The sequence below is a fragment of the Phycodurus eques genome, chromosome 15, assembly GCF_024500275.1.
Source record: "Phycodurus eques isolate BA_2022a chromosome 15, UOR_Pequ_1.1, whole genome shotgun sequence".
Lineage (NCBI taxonomy): Eukaryota > Metazoa > Chordata > Actinopteri > Syngnathiformes > Syngnathidae > Phycodurus > Phycodurus eques.
Genome location: NC_084539.1, coordinates 22,732,417 through 22,749,309, shown reverse-complemented (window position 1 = coordinate 22,749,309; position 16,893 = coordinate 22,732,417). Strand labels below are relative to the sequence as shown.

The 16,893-nt window shown below is 43.8% G+C and overlaps 4 protein-coding genes across 7 annotated transcripts in view; 2 read left to right on the top strand and 2 right to left on the bottom strand.

Annotated features, from left to right (window-relative positions):
• Positions 1-311: 311 nt before the first annotated feature.
• On the top strand, positions 312-6,928 carry ddx55 (DEAD (Asp-Glu-Ala-Asp) box polypeptide 55). 2 transcript variants are annotated; one of them, XM_061697818.1, is made up of 14 exons: positions 312-693; positions 772-822; positions 1,134-1,220; positions 1,314-1,405; positions 1,526-1,588; positions 1,803-1,952; positions 2,995-3,184; positions 3,251-3,333; positions 3,493-3,624; positions 3,691-3,783; positions 3,850-3,964; positions 5,200-5,368; positions 5,443-5,744; positions 6,784-6,928. In XM_061697818.1, the coding sequence occupies exons 1-14, from the start codon at positions 445-447 to the stop codon at positions 6,910-6,912; spliced, it is 1,905 nt and encodes a 634-aa protein (XP_061553802.1). In that variant the 5' UTR covers positions 312-444; the 3' UTR covers positions 6,913-6,928. The 2 variants fall into 2 exon arrangements, with proteins under 2 accessions (XP_061553802.1, XP_061553801.1); XM_061697817.1 differs by having other exon boundaries at positions 2,995-3,333.
• A 15-nt stretch (positions 6,929-6,943) lies between these two features.
• On the bottom strand, positions 6,944-12,322 carry eif2b1 (eukaryotic translation initiation factor 2B, subunit 1 alpha). The gene is made up of 9 exons (XM_061697949.1): positions 12,112-12,322; positions 11,737-11,838; positions 11,526-11,662; positions 9,606-9,722; positions 9,225-9,337; positions 9,088-9,156; positions 8,266-8,341; positions 8,067-8,192; positions 6,944-7,101 (listed from the first exon to the last, which is right to left on the bottom strand). The coding sequence occupies exons 1-9, from the start codon at positions 12,122-12,124 to the stop codon at positions 6,946-6,948; spliced, it is 909 nt and encodes a 302-aa protein (XP_061553933.1). The 5' UTR covers positions 12,125-12,322; the 3' UTR covers positions 6,944-6,945.
• Positions 12,323-12,900: 578 nt separating this feature from the next.
• LOC133413514 (cytochrome b-c1 complex subunit 9) lies at positions 12,901-14,008 on the bottom strand. Its single transcript, XM_061698010.1, has 2 exons — positions 13,854-14,008; positions 12,901-13,646 (listed from the first exon to the last, which is right to left on the bottom strand). Exons 1-2 carry the CDS (start codon positions 13,992-13,994, stop codon positions 13,599-13,601), a joined length of 189 nt encoding a protein of 62 aa, XP_061553994.1. The 5' UTR covers positions 13,995-14,008; the 3' UTR covers positions 12,901-13,598.
• Positions 14,009-15,447: 1,439 nt separating this feature from the next.
• The window catches only part of ap3b1a (adaptor related protein complex 3 subunit beta 1a), a 40,419-nt gene continuing 38,973 nt past the window's right edge, over positions 15,448-16,893 (top strand). The window contains exons 1-2 of one of the 3 annotated variants that reach the window (XM_061697779.1): positions 15,448-15,517; positions 15,594-15,726. In XM_061697779.1, the coding sequence (XP_061553763.1) occupies positions 15,608-15,726 (119 nt within the window). In that variant the 5' untranslated portion in view covers positions 15,448-15,517; positions 15,594-15,607. Of the gene's footprint in view, positions 15,727-16,893 lie in introns of all 3 variants that reach the window. The other 2 variants (XM_061697778.1, XM_061697780.1) reach the window with 2 other exon arrangements.

Sequence of the window (16,893 nt, the reverse complement as noted above, 5' to 3'; positions counted from 1 at the left end):
AAAATCTAGAAAACAGTGAATTTCCTATTCAAGTAAATACCCTCGTGCATAATATTTAACCAGCAATTGTTTGCGAAAGGAAGTACTGTTAACTAAAACGATATACAGTGTTCGTGTGACGGATGATAAACAATTCAATTTCAGTTGTTGAATATTTATACATACATCAATGATATGTATGATAGAATTTAATAAGGACGTATTCTTAAATAAGTGTTCTTAATTTCCGTGTTTTTTGCTAAAACGTAAAAAGTTTCCACCCGGAGTGTAAATCTCGGCGCAACACGAAAGTGTTAGCGCCGAGAGTTCGTTTTAGCACGGGCGAACCAGCGACATTTTTGCGCTAGGAACTCGTTTTTTGGATTATTAGCTGTAGCACGGACTAACCACATTTATTTGCGTGAATTAATTTAGAAAATTTAGATCTTTATTTCGTAACATTGTATGATTTGTGGAAACAAATTTCCCTCGAGCTCAAGTTTCCACCGGCGTGTAAACATCGACGCAACCCGGAAGCGACAACTTCTCGTAGCTGACTTAGCTTTAGCATCAGCTAACCATCTTCGTACGTGCCACTTTTGCAGCATGGAGAACACGACCGACGGGACGTGGGATAGTTTAGCTGGAAAACTAAACGACAAGATCTTAGAGACGCTCCGGGAACTCAAATTTACGCACATGACGCCCGTGCAAGTATGTGCAATGGGCTCTAAGCCACATGTACAACTGTATGTACAGTAGTAGTAGTAGTGTTTTGTGTTTTTCTTCCAGGCTGCCTGTATCCCACTTTTTATGAGCAACAAGGATGTCGCTGCTGAGGCGGTGAGTGACAAATATTCCTTAAAAACAACAACAAAAAAAACAGCATGAATTCGAAAAGGTAGCCACTACTTAGCTGTTCAATATGGGGCCAATTGAGGAATAAAAGACATAAATGAGCGTCTTTGCTTGATCATTCCACTTATGTGGGACACCAGATTGTTCTACTAGTCATCGTTGTACTATTACTATTATAGAGCTGTGTTACTGTGTGTTTGTATTTTGCATGGAGATTGTGCTGTGCAATGGATGCTGTCGATTGTCCATGATCTATCGTCCATCGATCATTATGTTACTCCGATTGTTGTGTGTAGGTGACTGGGAGTGGAAAGACATTAGCGTTTGTCATTCCCGTTCTGGAAGTTCTGCTCAGGAGAGAAGAGAAGCTCAAGAAGATGCAGGTGTGTGCGCTTCAGGTCGCTAAATTCCAGTCATTTTCGAAGTTTTCAAACTTTCCATGGGAATTAACGAGAATGATGTTCTTGAACGTGCAGGTGGGCGCGCTGGTGGTCACGCCCACGCGCGAGCTGGCCATGCAGATCAGCGAAGTGATCGGACACTTCCTCCAGAAGTTTCCGCAGTTCACGTAAGTTGACCCATGTCACCGTTATGCGCAAACGGTACCCGGATGAAATGGACCAATCACAGCACAACGTGTCGTCTCGCGTGAGTTTGTGTTGTCACTTCCTGTCTTCGTTGTTTCCAGGCAGATGTTGATGATCGGCGGCAACAACCCGATGGAGGACGTGGAGAAGTTCAAGGAAAACGGGTAAAGGTGGACGTCGTGTAACAGAGGCGGGACTGTGGCTGTGTGAAAGGGGATAGTCGAAAAACATTTTATACTTCATCCATCCCATCAATCATTGTACTTGTCGTTAAGGCCCAACTGATATGGATTTTGGGAGGCACATTCTGATATTTGGCAGAATAAAACCCACCCACCCCACCCTCCATTTTGTAATTTTCTGCGTGTCGCGTTGCAGGGCGAACATCGTGGTAGCCACGCCCGGCCGCCTGGAGGACATGTTCCGCCGGAAGGGCGACGGCGTGGACCTGGCCGGCTCGGTCAAGAGTCTGGACGTGCTGGTTCTGGACGAGGCCGACAGACTTCTGGACATGGGCTTCGAGAACAGGTGGGCGGGCGACGATTCGCCACTGGATTTATCAACGAGTAACACGTACACCGTTGACTTATGAGATGAATTCATTTTGTGACCAAGCTCGTAACTTGATTTACTGATGTCACTCATTGGGCCGCGCCCCTTATAGGCACACGTCCAGTATTCCAGTTGTTGTTGTGATTTAGTTTGTCCCAATGTACAGTCATTGCATTTTCTAAAACCACTAGATTTCTTTGCATTTTCTTTTATTTATTTTTAGGATATTTTTATGCAATGCAGTAATATTTTTCCGGACTAAAAACATCGTTATTTTTGGGGGGCTGGAACAGATGAAAGTCATTTCAATTCATTTTAGTGGGAATACTGGTTTGAGACAGAAGTAAATCGGGTTTTGTCAGCATATTTGTAGTTTTTCCATTTGCACATTCGCCGATTTGTGCATTTTTTGGGGAAGCTGTCCTCTGCTCTTTGCTCAAAAGTGGAAACATTTCTTTGCTGTTTTTGTACTCAGGCCACACTCTAAAATAAACAAAATTGCTTTGGATCCATCTTGTGGCATCTCGGTACCAAGGAACTATGTTGAAGTGAGTTTCTTCAATTGGAGAAAAGCAGTAATGTGACACAATCTTGTGGCATTTTGGAACGAAGAAAGTGTTGAAATTAGTTGAGGAGCTTTATTTCGACAAAAGTTGTGATTTGCTGGCGTCTTGGGGCCAAGGAACGATGTTGAAGTGAGTTGAGGAGCTTTCCTTAGATAAAAGTCGCGATTTGACGCCTCCTTGGGGCCAAGGAACTATGTTGAAGTGAGTTGAGGAGCTTCATTTTGTCAAATAGCAAGAAGTACTTTGCCGCCATCTTGAGGCGTATATAGGCAATTACAACCCTTTTTTTTGAGTGGCCGTCAATGCCTCGCGGAGATTTGCTCTCCACGGCAAGGCTCGATCTGTACACTGTTCGATCAAAACGATCGCACCGCGTAGCGGGGGAACGGCGTGTCCGTAAATACGACGAACGCTTTAGCTGAGTTTCTCTGCGCTAACGCTAACCCCGGCAGCCTGAACGCCATCCTGAGCTTCCTGCCCAAGCAGCGGCGCACCGGCTTGTTCTCGGCCACGCAGACGCAGGAACTGGACAAGCTGGTCCGAGCCGGACTGCGGAACCCGGTCCGCGTCGCCGTTAAGGAGAAGGGCGTCGCGGACGGCGCCGCCCGGAGGACGCCGTCCGCGCTAAGCAACTACTACACGGTGAGTGGCGCTGGCGGCGGCGGGCCGCGCGGGGACGCTCACGCGGTGTTCCGTCGTCTTCTACAGGTCTGCCGCGCTGAACGCAAGTTCAACGCGCTGGTGGCGTTTCTACGGCAACACAAACATCAGAAGCAGCTCGTCTTCTTCAGGTGGTGCCTTCACGTCCTCCTCCTCTTCCTCTGTCTCTTCTTCCTCCTCCTCTTTCTCCTCCTTTTTGTCCTTTACCCTCTCTGTCTTCATCCTCCGCTTATTCATCTTCTTTTTCTTCCCCTCCTGCTCATCCTCCTCTTCGTTTTGCTCCTCCTCAGCACGTGCGCCTGCGTGGAGTACTTCGGCCGCGCTCTGGAGACGCTGGTGAAGAGGGTCCCCGTCCACTGCATCCACGGCAAGATGAAACACAAACGCAACAAAATCTTCGCCGACTTCCGAGCCGTCAAAAGGTGAGCTTGCGTCCTTCCTTCCGCCCGTCCGCCTCCCGCCTCACGCTGGCCGTGCGGCCGTTGCAGCGGCATCCTGGTGTGCACGGACGTCATGGCCCGCGGCGTCGACATCCCGGACGTCAACTGGGTGCTGCAGTACGACCCCCCCAGCAGCGCCAGGTGGGTGGCGCTAGCGAACGGTTAGTAGCGTAGCATGCTAGCGTAACGCCCGCGTCTCCTTTCCAGCGCCTTTGTGCACCGCTGCGGTCGCACGGCGCGCATCGGTAACCGCGGCAACGCTTTGGTCTTTCTGCTGCCCATGGAGGAGTCCTACGTCAACTTCCTGTCCATCAACCAGAAGGTGAGGGAGCGATTCAAAACACTCGGATCGCAATTTATCTTTCCCCGTTCAAATGATGCAAAATGACAACAAAAACATTTGTAAGATGTTTTTTAATGAGGAAAATAGCACTCTACAGTGCTGTACTCTATACAAACAAACAGCAATAACTAAATAGGGGCGCCCCAAGGTTGTGTCCTCTCTCCGCTGCTCTTCTCTCTCTACACGAACGACTGCACCTCAGCGTTGATGCGATTTAAAGAATTGTAGTTTTGTATTTTGTGCTTAAGCTAGCATACTTTCGTAACAAAGTTATTGTGGTTTGGTTAAAGACCCAACGTGTAATTCTCCTTGTTTTATGTTTAGTTTTAAAGTGAAATTCGATGTTTTTGTTTTTCAATGGCTCACCATCTGCCAAACTCCTTCTTGTGAAGTTGGCTTCCACCGTAATTTGTGCTTGAAACCAAAGTTTTAGTCCGAGCGACGAAAATCTCGATAGTCGGCTCTCTCGTAAGTGAAGTTACCGCTGTAATGTTTCCATAATTGATCTGTTTGTTCAATGTTTATTACGGAAGGTCCACCAGATGACGTTGACCTGGTACGATATAATTATGCGACAGCAACTTCAAGTATTGCTCCCCAACTATTTTTTATTCGACAGCGTGAGGAGTCAACTGTATAAAAATCCCTGCGTATGATTAGTGAGTCAAAAAGAAATGTTGCCTTCGCTCCTTCACATGCACCTGCTGTGTTCGTTACGCAATCCCCTTTAGTGGAAGGATGATGAACGGACTTGCGGAAGAATTATTACAACAAGCTTTGTTGCATTTAAAAAATATATTTTTTTGTGCTTATTTTGTTGTTTTTCTTTTTTTTTTTGCCACAATTGTTACCTTTTTGTGTTGTCTTTTCTGTTTTCTTTATAATAATCTTTTTTTTCTGGGTTTTTGTCTTTTTTTCCCCCCCCCACAAATTATTTTCCAGGGTTTTTTTTTTTTCTTAATTCTGTCATTATTATTCCTCTTTTTTTTCCGTTATTTGTTAACAATTTTTCAATTATTTGAATGCATGGGTCACTGCAGTTGGAATTAATTATTCATTCTATACTCCCAAACCCTTTATGGGATTTTGAGTGGACTTTTTAGTCAACTATATTTAAAAAAAAAAATAAATAAATAAAAAAAATGATGTCCTAAAAAGTTAAATACAACTGAAGTGTTCTCCAGTAGTAATTTTTTTTTCTTTCCCTACTGCAGTGTCCTTTGGAGAAAATGCCCGCCGTGAGCGACGTGGTGGACGTGTTGCCCAAAGTGAAGGCGCTGGCGCAGGCGGACCGCGCCATGTTTGATAAGGGCATGAAGGCTTTCGTGTCATACGTGCAGGCCTACGCCAAGCACGAGTGCAGCCTCATCTTCAGGGTCAAAGGTGAAATGTTCAACAGTGTGTACAAACATTTAAAAATAAATAAATTCACATACGTTTTTTCCCTCTCCCCGTAGATTTGGATTTTGCGTCAGTGGCCCGCGGCTTCGCGCTCCTTCGCCTGCCCAAAATGCCAGAACTGCGCGGGAAAAGTTTCCCCGACTTCCAGCCGGCGCCGCTGGACACGGAGAACATTCGCTACAAGGACAAACAGCGCGAGAAGCTGCGGCAGAAAACGCTGGCCGAGCTCAAACTGCGGCGGCGGGAGGGCGTCGACGACCGCGCGGCCAAGAAACCCGTCCGGAACCAAGCCTGGTCCAAACAGAAGGCCAAGAAGGACAGACGCAAGAAGAACGCCACCAAGAGGAAACACGCACAGGTAGCACAACATTTTACACGTGGGACAACTAACCGATTCTCAAATCAATCGACACCTATTATGAAAATCAATTCATCGATGATTGATTGATTGTAAATGGTCAAATAAAGTAAAAAAAACTTTACATTTCGATTCATTTTATGAAATAAGTGGTTAGTTTGAATAAAACATGAACCATGAACAATAACAGTTAAATGACAATGAATTGATTTTATAAAAATTTATTTTAAGGTATAAATTGTATTTTTATATATTAAAATTAATATTTGTATCATGAATTGTGGGCGACTGGTTAAAGCGTCTGCCTCACAGTTCGTAGGACCGGGGTTCAATCCCCGGCCCCGCCTGTGTGGAGTTTGCATGTTCTCCCCGTGCCTGCGTGGCTTTTCTCCCGCATCCCGAAAACATGTACAGTAGGTGGATTGAGCACTCTAAATTGCCCGTAGGTGCCAATGTGCCGCCTCTCGCCCAAAGATAGCTGGGATAAGCTGCAGCACGCCCGCGACCCATGTGAGGATAAAGCGGTACGGACAATGAATGAATTACAGTAACCAATTTTTCAAACATTTGTTTTTTGTTGCACAATAACATTTACGCAGTTGCACGTAAACCACAAACCCTTCCCCAGCTCAAACAAAAACTCTGACATCATTTTAATAGAATTCAAAAGAACAATTAACTTTTGGAACTTTTTTTTTTTTTTTTTTAAACCTCATTTCTAAATGAGCTGACCCGTCTGTCTGTTTTCAAAAAAATCTAATGTGAGCCATGAGCACCAAAGATTGTCCCGCCGTGATCGACTGCAGCATCTCCAAAACTATTATTCAGGATATTTTTGTTATTTCATATTCTTCAAGCTATTTTCAACACTTAAGATTGGTTCCTAATTTGCAGAAATAACACGCACAATGGGGACTGACCAATCGTATCAATTTGTGAAAAAATACGGAGGAGACCATAGGTCCCCCCCCCCCCCCCCGGCAACAATACGGCGTGTCAGCGTCGTGCAGAGTGACTCGTTTGCGTTTTGTGTCCTCAGTCCTCCGATGACGAAGACGAAAACACGGAGGAGCTCCTGAAGGACACTCGTCTGCTCAAGAAACTGAAGAAGGGGCAAATCTGCGAGGAGGACTTCGAGCGCGAGATCACCGGCGGGGCGGATCATTAAAGACGCTTTCCTTGTTTTCCTTTTATTGATGTTTTACAAATAGAGCTTGATGAGCTCGTCGCTGACTGCGGACGGCGTGAGGACGCCGAGATCGGTGAAGAGCAGCGTGATGAGCGAGGGCGGCGTGTAGTCCACCAGGGGGTGCTCCTCCGACAGGTTGGAGTGAGTCTTCAACGTGTCCGCCTTGTACTGCAAGCACACGCGTGTCACCTCGACTTGAATTGTGTCAATACTGATGAGAAATATTTTTGGATTTTCCATGACAAAATAAATTTTACATGGTGTTCGCCGGTGATGTGCCCTGCCACGAACTGATACAAAAAAATCGTCAAGGAATTGACATCAACCCCAAAAGGTTTCGAATTCCCAATAGATGCCACAAGATGGAAACAAAGCACTACTTTTGTCGAAATGAAGCTCCTCGACTCACTTCAACATAGTTACTTGAGACCAAGATTCCACAAGATGTCGGCAAAGGACTGCTTTTGTCGAAATGAAACTTCAACTCACTTTAACCTAGTTCCTCGGCACCCGGATGCCACAAGATGACATCAAATCATTACTTTTGCCTGACTGAAGCACCTCAACTCCACTTAAACATAGTTCCTTGCCACCGAGATGACTGCAAAGCACTACGTTTTTCTGAATGAAGCTCCAACTCACATAGTTCCTTGGCAATAAGATTGTGGTAAAGCGTTGTTCGACATAATTCCTTGTCAGCAAGATGGCAGCAAAGCACTACTTTTGTCTGACTGAAGCTCCTCAATTTATGTTAACATTGTTGTTGGTGACAAATCAGTGCTTTTTTTAAATGAAGCTCCTCAACTCACTTTAACATCGTTCCTTGGCACCAAGTTTCGAGATGGCGGCAAAGCATCACTTCTGCCTAAACAAAGCTCCTCAACTCACTTCAACAGTGATCATCAGCTCATATGCAAGGAAGACTGAATTTGGCTCCTTCCACATTTGTCAACTGATTGCAACCATTCCCCAAATTCCCACATTTTTCATTTTCCCCCATTCATTTCTATTTTAGAAATGTCGCTCTATTGTTTAAATTCACCTTTTTTCAGTGTGGCGTTCAACATTTCTTCCATTTGAACCCATTCCACGGCATGTCAGCTCCCCGTCAAAACTCGGCTAGGACGTCTCACCTTGAACTTGTCGGGCACGTCCTGCTGGTTGAGCGGGTAGAGGCGCACGAACTTGAAGCTCTCGGCCACCACGTAGAAGGGCTTGTTGTGGGCTTTGGCGCACGCCGCCATCTGGTAGGTGCCGATCTGTACCAGAGGGGGGGAGGAGTTTCGCAAGCAAACAAACAAACGGCGAACAAAAACCACAAAGCAGCGAAACCTTGTTGATGATGCCGCCGCTCTCCACCACGCCTTCTGCGCCCACGATGACCTGATCCACCTTCTCCAGCACGTACCTGGCGCACGCAGCGGCAAATTTCAAAATACAATTTGGAAGCTTTGGGGCCAAATACATTCTTGAGTGTTTCAATGGCAAAACACAATCATGACTTTGTAGCCTTTACAAAACAACCACAACCGAAACTAAGCGCTGTACATCACTACAAATCGAACATGAAACAATTTTTTTTTTTTAAATGACATAAACAAATAAGGTTCTTTTTCATAAAAAGTGCCCTGGAAACTCTCCTGCAGCACCTCTCAGCCAAATGCGTTCCTCCACGTAAATACTGTACGTTTGTGTCCAAAATGTTTTTCAGAGCTTAACGCAGCGTTTTAATTGCAATAATACAGCATTTCGGTGGGAAACTACCACTTTTCTTGTACAGTAAAAAGTCCACACACCCCTTTTCAAATGCCAATTTTTTGTGATCTAAGAAAAATAGACCAAGATAAAACATTTCAAAACTTTTCCCACCATTAACCTGACTCATAACTTCTTCAACTCGATTAAAAAAATAACATCTTCGCGAGTGGATGTCAAAGTAAATGCAGTTGCATAAATCTGCACACCCTCTTATAACCGGGGCTGGGTTCAGAATCATCCAATCACATTCAAACTGTTGTTAACACACCCGCCACCATTTAACGTTCAAGTGTTCTCGTCGTCGGCTTTTCCTGGCACCCCCCCCGAGCAGAAGCCTGAAGGTTTTGTGCTGGCATTTTTTGTGACAAAATAACTCAAATGCTGTCTGGTACTCACCCAACAGCGGCGTCCAAGATAACCGTGACGGGAACGTAGAGTTTTCTCAAGTGTTCGGCCATCAGTCGCCTTCGAAAACAACAATGGGGATGAGCGCGCCCGTCGTCGTGCCGGGGTGTTCGGCGGCGGCGACTCACCCGGCGCCGTCGGGCTGCGACTCGGTGACGAAGACGGAGAAACGTTTCTTCTCGGCCGCCGCCTTCTCCAGCACCCTCAAGACCACCCGGGAGTACGAGTGCGTCAGGATTTTCTGTCCCGGAACGCAGAGGTGAGTAAGACGCGCATTGTCGCTGTCGGCCAGAAACCTCGTCTGTCCAAATACGACCGATTCCATATTTTACTTTTCATCTTTTTTTTTTTCCATTAGTAGTGTTGGAAATAGCACGAGAACAAAATTGAGAAGTGACGTAAACTTTGCCTCTTCCCTCACTCCGCGGGAGCCATTTTGCAAGCCTCGTCACACGTGATGGTGTTTGTTTTGTTTTGTTTTGCTTTGACGGCGCGAGTGTGCGACTTACGGCTCCGTCCTTGATGAAGGTGTGACACAGCTTGGCCACTTTGCCCCTGGACATGGAGATCTTGTCCATGAAGAGCTGCCCGCGCTCCTCCATCACTTTCTTGCAGCACGACAGTTCCTGCCGGGCCGCCGGGACCACAAAACAACGACGTGAGATGCTGCCGCTGCGTTGCTATGGCGACAGGAGACGACGTGCGTGCGCGCTTTCGTCAATGCAGCATCTGCGTTGTCTAATAAAGTGGGAGTATGAAAAGTTCTTGGACAGGAGGGAACCCAAACTGAAAGGCTTGAACGCCTTTTTCATTTTACTATGAGGAAAAAAAAGACGAGGGTAAAAGGTGTATTTAAAATTGAATCAAGAAAAAAAAAGGTGTCATTAAGGGTAATTAATGGTAAAAGCTGTTTTTAAAGTTTTCATTACAAATAAAATGCATTTTCATTTAGTTAATGACACTGTAAATTCAGAGATTTGTTTTGAAATACATTACACGTTTGAAGATAATTCCTGAGAGCATTAGCAAACACGAAGAACGGAGTAATATTGCATTGTGGATCGTCCGCTGGCGTGGCCGCTTTAGAGCGGCTTGTTTTAAATCGTGATTGAATCGAATCGCAGCCGAAAGAGTCGGTACCGAATCACGCTGAATTCCAAAGAATGGAAATCGTATCGTGAGGTTCGAAACAACACCCAGCCCGTGTAGACATCTTTCCTTACACCCACTTCAACCTGTGAAAATATTCCAATGATCGCCGCAAGGTTTCCCTCTACATATGCGCTCACTATACAGAAAAACCTTAACGTTGCTTAATGAGGGAAAACGTCCATAAAATCCAAAATATCGGTGAAAGGGGGCATAATTAGAGATGTCCACATACATTTTGGTGACACAATGCATCTTTACTTGTTGTACTAGAGCAGCTCCAACTACCGGAGACAAATTCCTTGTGTGTTTTGGACATACTTGGCAAATAAAGATGATTCTGATTCTGATTTTCAATGCATGGTTTTCCTACCACCCATATGGTCAAAACAAAAAGTATCTGTATTTTGTTCATTTTTTTCAAATAATTATTCTGAAATTAAGCACTTCATTTGAACACGTAATAGTTTATTTTTATTTACTTGCTCTTATTTCGAAATTCACAGCCGTACTTTTATTTAGTAAATGAGAAAACGCACAGTTGTGCTCATGTTTGATTACCCAGGCAGAATTTATGAGATGGGTACAATTCTTGAAAGAAAACATGAGGGGCCAGGCGAAACACATTGTTTTAGTTTAATGGGATTCAAATTAAACTGTCAAGCATTACAGAAAATCATTATCATCAAACAATAACCATAAATAAATTAATGATGCTTGTTGTTCAGTCATCACTCGTATTTAAAAAAACAAAACAAAACAATATTTTACAAATTCTGCCAGGGTATGTAAACCTACGAGCACAACTGTACATATGCAGTCATACGTATTGGAATAAAAGTGTATGCTACACCTTTTTCATGGCTTCTAGGTGGCGCTGGCATATAAGAATGAAAGTGTAAGCCTTTCTCATAACCTCTAGGTGGCGGTGGCATATTGAAATGAGCGTGTACCGCTTTTTCATACCCTCTAGATGGCGGCATACATTTATAAAATGGGAAAGTCTTTTTCATTTCCCCCTATACCGATGTATAACGCGCACCAGTGATTTTGGACATTTCTTTTTTGGGGGGGGGGGGTAAAAATGCGCATTATAGATGAGAAATTACGGTAAGTGTTTTAGACTGTCACCCCCCGCAAGGGAGTCATGACTCTCACGTGATACGCTCTATCAACTTTTGACAATTTTCTTTTGGGGGGGGAATGCATATTATAAGAAATTAGGGTAGTATTATTCGTGCTGTCGGTTTAACGAAGCATTTTACGTGCGTCCGACCCACCTGGTGCTCCAGCCACGTGAGGCTGATGAAGCGCAGAAAGAGTTCGCCGCCAGAAGACACGGCCACGGACGAGTCCACGCTGGCCAGGCGGTCCGTGGCCCACTTCAGGTTCTCCCTCAGGCCCAGTAGGGTCTCGCCTGAAAGTCACAAAGTCAACAACGAGGACCACAAGAAGACTGGAGTGCCCGACGTTCGGGTGAGCTCGCGTCACCTTCATCCCGCTTGAGGAACTCCAGCAGCGTGCGGATGGCGGCCACCGCCGAAGCCACGTCGGGGTCCTGCCTCAGCTGAGCGCGGAAGTACTCCAACAGCTCTGAAAGTCAAAAACTCACAAAATAACAACAACAATGACTGAGAAGGACAGCACAGCAACAAACATCACAAACACACAAAATAAATGCACACACAAAAGGGCAGCACAAACGCACAAAATAACAAAAACGGCACAATCCACACAGACATACAAATGACAGCACAATACACACACACCGTGCGAAAGCACATGACAACACATTAAAAGCGCACACACACTCAAAATAACACAATAAACACACAAATGACAACACACTCTCAGGTGTTCTCTTACCTTCTTCATTCATGCTGCCACGCTTCCGTTTTCAGGATGAAAACAGTTTTTTTTTTTGCGGTTTTGTTGCTCAGTCCGCTTTAGCGCAAACTTTCCGCGGGCGTCCTCCTTTCAGTCAAACCACAAATTGGCAACAAATAGTTTTGTTTCCGTGTCAGTTGGTAAAAGTTCGCAAAACTGACGCGCTGTGTTATTTGCCGCCGTGTGGACGTGTCGCGCAGAGATGACGTCACCTGCAAGTCGTCTTCCTTGAATGATTGTTTTTATGTGCGGGAATAGCATTACCGCCACCTTTTGTACTGGACCTGGGAATTTTTTTTAATTATTATTTTTAAAGCGTGATGTTAATGTGTATAACACTATATTCGTGCCACGAAATGTAAAAATAATAGCATCTCGTAAAATCGTGTAAAAAAAAAAATAATCTAAAAAAGAAAGAATGCCAGATACACTTCCATAGACATCTCTATGGAAGTATATCTGTCTATAGCTTTTCCATTGAGGGCCACATGCAGAAAAATGGAAGGAATGTACTCTCAATTAGCATATGCTAAGCAGTTAAACACATTGAGAAAAAAAATGTCATTGGTAACAAAGGCAAAATTTATTAGTTTTAGTATGATACACTTCGGAATCAATCAACTCAGGTAAGATTTTATTGGCCCACAGAATTTGTCTCCAGTGGTTGGAGCCAAATTCTTGTACTACAACAAACAAGCCAGGATAACAAAATACAGATCTAGGATATAAACACAAAAGTACTGCGTCATTAGCAAGTTAATTGTCAAATTATTTTTTTTACCGGCATTACCTGATAACTAGAGACCCTTTATTCGTCAGTGACTTTTTTTTGGTCAATGTCTTTATGTCTCCAAAGTCTGTTGTCGTACTCGAGCGGCTCCGACGACCGGAGACAAATTCCTTGTGTGTTTTCTGGACATACTTGGCAAATAAAGATGATTCTGAATGTGTTGTGCGGTAATACTAATACAAGTGTTCAAAACATTTAGAGCAAGAAATAGAAATAGCACAAAAAATAAGTGAGTCCCCACCAATATGCTACAGACTTAATCCAATTTCACTTAAATGGGTCTGAAAATCATTTACTGCTAATCATGTGTCTTTGTCCAACTATCTGTGCTTCTGAGTCTCCATTTTCCTCGTGCAAAATATGTGCCTTGGCTCACTAAAGGTAGGGAAACACGGACGTCCACCGCAAAAGCAAACAAAGCACAATTTGTCACACATCAACACGTTTAATTTAATCATTTACAATACGCAAGGTGACAACAAATGACAGGAACGGGAAGATTGACGTGACGGGGGTCCACTGCGCCATCTTGACGGTGGTCTGCACACACTTTGGGCCCAATTTGAAGCACATTAAGTCCGTGTTTGTTGTTGTTTGCGTCGGCGTCGTGAATGGAGTCCAGGCAGGATGATGACAACAGGCTCCAACTGCAGCCTCTGGAAACCGGCGTCCACATTTACTCGTCCTTGTTCTCGTAGTTGTGTTTGATGTGTTTCCATAGTTTCTAACACAAAACACAAGGTCAGGTTACCTTTATATATATATAAAAAAAAAATAAAAAAAAATAAAAAAAAGAGCAATTTCATGACTGTAATTCGGTTCAAATTGGCGGTAGCGGGCAAGTTAGCTTAGCTAACACCTAGCACCGCTTCGCCCTCTGACTGCAAGGTCAGAATAAAACCCCGATTTTGGCACGGCGAAAGCGACTCACCCCGCGATTCATTTGCTCAAAGATTGCGTCGCCACCTTGGTCGAATATTCGCTCGAAGAAGACAGCGCCAACCATGATGGTGATGGCGAAAGTGGACGTTCTCCTGAAGAGCACATTATACACGGACTTTGCCAACGCCATGTTGATGCCGAGTCAGTGCGTCTGCGCATGCGTCAATTCTCACTTCCGCTGACACGGTTTTGCTGGCGCTATGTTTGGACAGTCATTGCGCGTGCGCAAATGCTCACTTTCGCTTCCCAGTGAAGTCTGGGTAGCTATCTACCCATTCATGAATCAAACAATACATATATTATAAATACAAGACATGTGGAAGGAGGACGTAAATATGTCAAATATTTGAGAATAATATACTGAGAAAATGTGCACATGTGATGAACAGGTATGTAAATGCCCTGAATGAGGAGCACATTTGAAGGTTGGCGTGGTTTGCATCAGTTGACAAATGGAGAAGGAGGAGCTAAATTTGTAAAAAGTCTGCAATGATTTGGGAATGTTGTCATTGAAAATGTGGAATAATACCCCAAAAAATGGGAATTTTGTCATGGAAAATGTGGAATACTGGTATTAAAATGGTGGGAATTTTTGGGAATGTGAAAAAAAGGTTCGAAGATCTCCTGAAAGAGCTGAACAGTTTCAATATGGAAAGGCAAAGATGAGAAACTTTATTGTCGAATGTTTCATTCATTTGAATGGGTTTTTATCTCTGTGTGTGAAATGTGAATTTGTGGGAAGTAATTCCTCAAATGCAGAATCATTATAATAATGAATCTATACAAGATTTATATGGGTCATCCTTAGCTTTTGGTGACTTGTACGTGGGATAACTTTTGTAAAAATAAATACCAAGGTAAAAAAAAAATTGTGAACAGATAGTTAAAACGTTTTTTTAGCTTACTATCTAACAAGCTGGTGTGTGTGTTTTTTAATGTAGTTCACATTCATCATAATCGAACAGGGTACACATTTAAATGGTAATACAGGTTAAAATACTGTGGGGGAAAAAAAGATATTTGATGTTTTTGGGATATCTGAAGCGCTAGGACAACTTATTTTGGATGTTTTTGGACACCCGAAATACAAAACAACAAAAAAAATGTTTTTTTTTTTTTTTTTTTTTCAGCTATCTGAAACACTCAGAAAAAAAACATACATTGTTTTATATTTGTCATGTGAAAGCCATTTTTGGGGGGTTGTTTTTTTTGGGGGATATGTGAAATACTAAGAAAATGATTTTGGATGTTTGTTTGTGAGAAGGAAGTCTACATACGAGGCTAAAAAATTGTCAGCACAATTTTTATTTTATTTTAAGTAAAATATTAAAAGACCACAGTAAAAAAAGAGCGCACAAGTGAAGATGTGTCACGTGTTTCTATTCGTTGCAGTCTTCTGACCGCTTGAAGCACACTGAGCGTAGAAATCTAATTCATGGAACGAGATTAATACATAACTCAATGGGCAATCTGTTCTATTTGCCATAGATCTATGTGCGCAATTCACCAAACCTGTCATGTGACGCCAGCTGCTTACTTCCGGTGCTGAGAGTTAAAAAAAAAAAAAAAAAAAAAAAAAAAAAAGTTGGAGGAAAATCTCCAGGGAAGTTTGTCCGCTCTCTTCTGAACCTCCACGGCAGACGCCACGCCGACGTACGCGACACTTAAGTGGGCATTCGGCGGCAAAAGTGGGAGATTTTTATGTTGTTGTTTTTTTTTGCGTGAGGAGACAAAGCTGGGAAGATGTCGACGACCGCTTTGTACAACGACCAAGGAGGAGCGGAGGCTGCGGTGGAGGCTGCCCAGGAGAGCGCTCCGGCCACCCGGGCCGCCTTCGGACTCTTCAGCGCTGACTTTAAAAAGTAAGACAAACCATATTAGCATTGTTTCGTTGTACTTGACAGTACAGTTTGGCACGTTGACGTGTACTTAGCGCTTCGACTGAGGCAGCGAGCTAACCGGTAGCTAGCTACCAGTGATGGTGAATGACAATTAGCCGCTAAAGTTGAGCCATAATGTCAGATTGAGTCAAACCCCGGTTGTCGCGGGGGTACGTGACACGCCCACCCGCAATAGGTGGAAATCCGCAATATAGATAGACCATGTGGGAAAATGTTTTCCAAAAATGGTTTGAACCCTTCCTCAAGCTTGAAATATATTCAAACACAATGAAATGTCTTGAAACACACTTTTTAAAGTATTCCTTAGCACATGTTCCCTCCCTCTCGCCATCAAGAAATGGGAGACTATGGTACAAAATCACTTTTACGGAATCAAAAGAAGACTGGCTGGCACAGTTCTCCAAGTAAGAGGCAAAGCTCGCTTGCTTCAAGCTTCTTCGTGTGGGAGCGACCGGTTCCGGTAGATCCTTTAGATCCCGTGTGTCAAACACAAGGCCCGGGGGCCGGATCTGGCCCGCCATATCATTTCTGTGGCCCGCAAAACCACATCATGTGCGTCAAACTTTGATTCTTGCTAAAATCTGTACCGAAATTTCCTCTTGTCATATGTGAAAATGAATAACAAGGATAATCCTAACATTCATGCGAAATGCCATAGACAAGCTGAGGGAAATCAGCGTCGATGTAGTGGTAATTGGAAGCCTTCAAACAACTGCTACTTGAGCACCAATGCACACAAACTGAGCGTTGAACAATACTCACGAGCATTTTTTCCTCCTGCAAATTAGGTGCCTTCATAAACAACAGCATTAACATTTATCGAGATGTCGGGAAACACTGCTGTAGAGAACATTTAATATGTTATTAATGAATATGGTATTTGGTTCACATTTGGAGCGTTTTGTCAGCCAATTTCCACTCGAGTTTGCAAAAATTTCAGCGCTTCTCAGTTTTTTCTTGTGGGTTTCTCGGTTCCCTTTGTGTGTCCAACTGGAGTTGAGTGGCACTGAGGAATGTCACACTTGATTGTAAATATTGTACTCAGAAGTACATGTTTGGAAAAGAGGGCTTTACTTGTTTTGACACAAAGGAAACATTAAAACAATGTTTTGTGAATAGCCAGAACAC

Coding starts and splice junctions, on each gene's coding strand:
- ddx55 (XM_061697817.1), top strand. CDS start 445: ATGATTTGTGGAAACAAATTTCCCTCGAGCTCAAGTTTCCACCGGCGT. Junction 1,221..1,313: donor AGAAGCTCAAGAAGATGCAG/GTGTGTGCGCTT, acceptor TTGAACGTGCAG/GTGGGCGCGCTGGTGGTCAC. Junction 5,369..5,442: donor CCTCATCTTCAGGGTCAAAG/GTGAAATGTTCA, acceptor CTCTCCCCGTAG/ATTTGGATTTTGCGTCAGTG.
- eif2b1 (XM_061697949.1), bottom strand. Junction 9,723..11,525: donor TCACGTGGCTGGAGCACCAG/GTGGGTCGGACG, acceptor GCGGCCCGGCAG/GAACTGTCGTGCTGCAAGAA. Junction 9,338..9,605: donor CCTTCATCAAGGACGGAGCC/GTAAGTCGCACA, acceptor GTTCCGGGACAG/AAAATCCTGACGCACTCGTA.
- LOC133413514 (XM_061698010.1), bottom strand. CDS start 13,994: ATGGCGTTGGCAAAGTCCGTGTATAATGTGCTCTTCAGGAGAACGTCC. Junction 13,647..13,853: donor TTGAGCAAATGAATCGCGGG/GTGAGTCGCTTT, acceptor GTTTTGTGTTAG/AAACTATGGAAACACATCAA.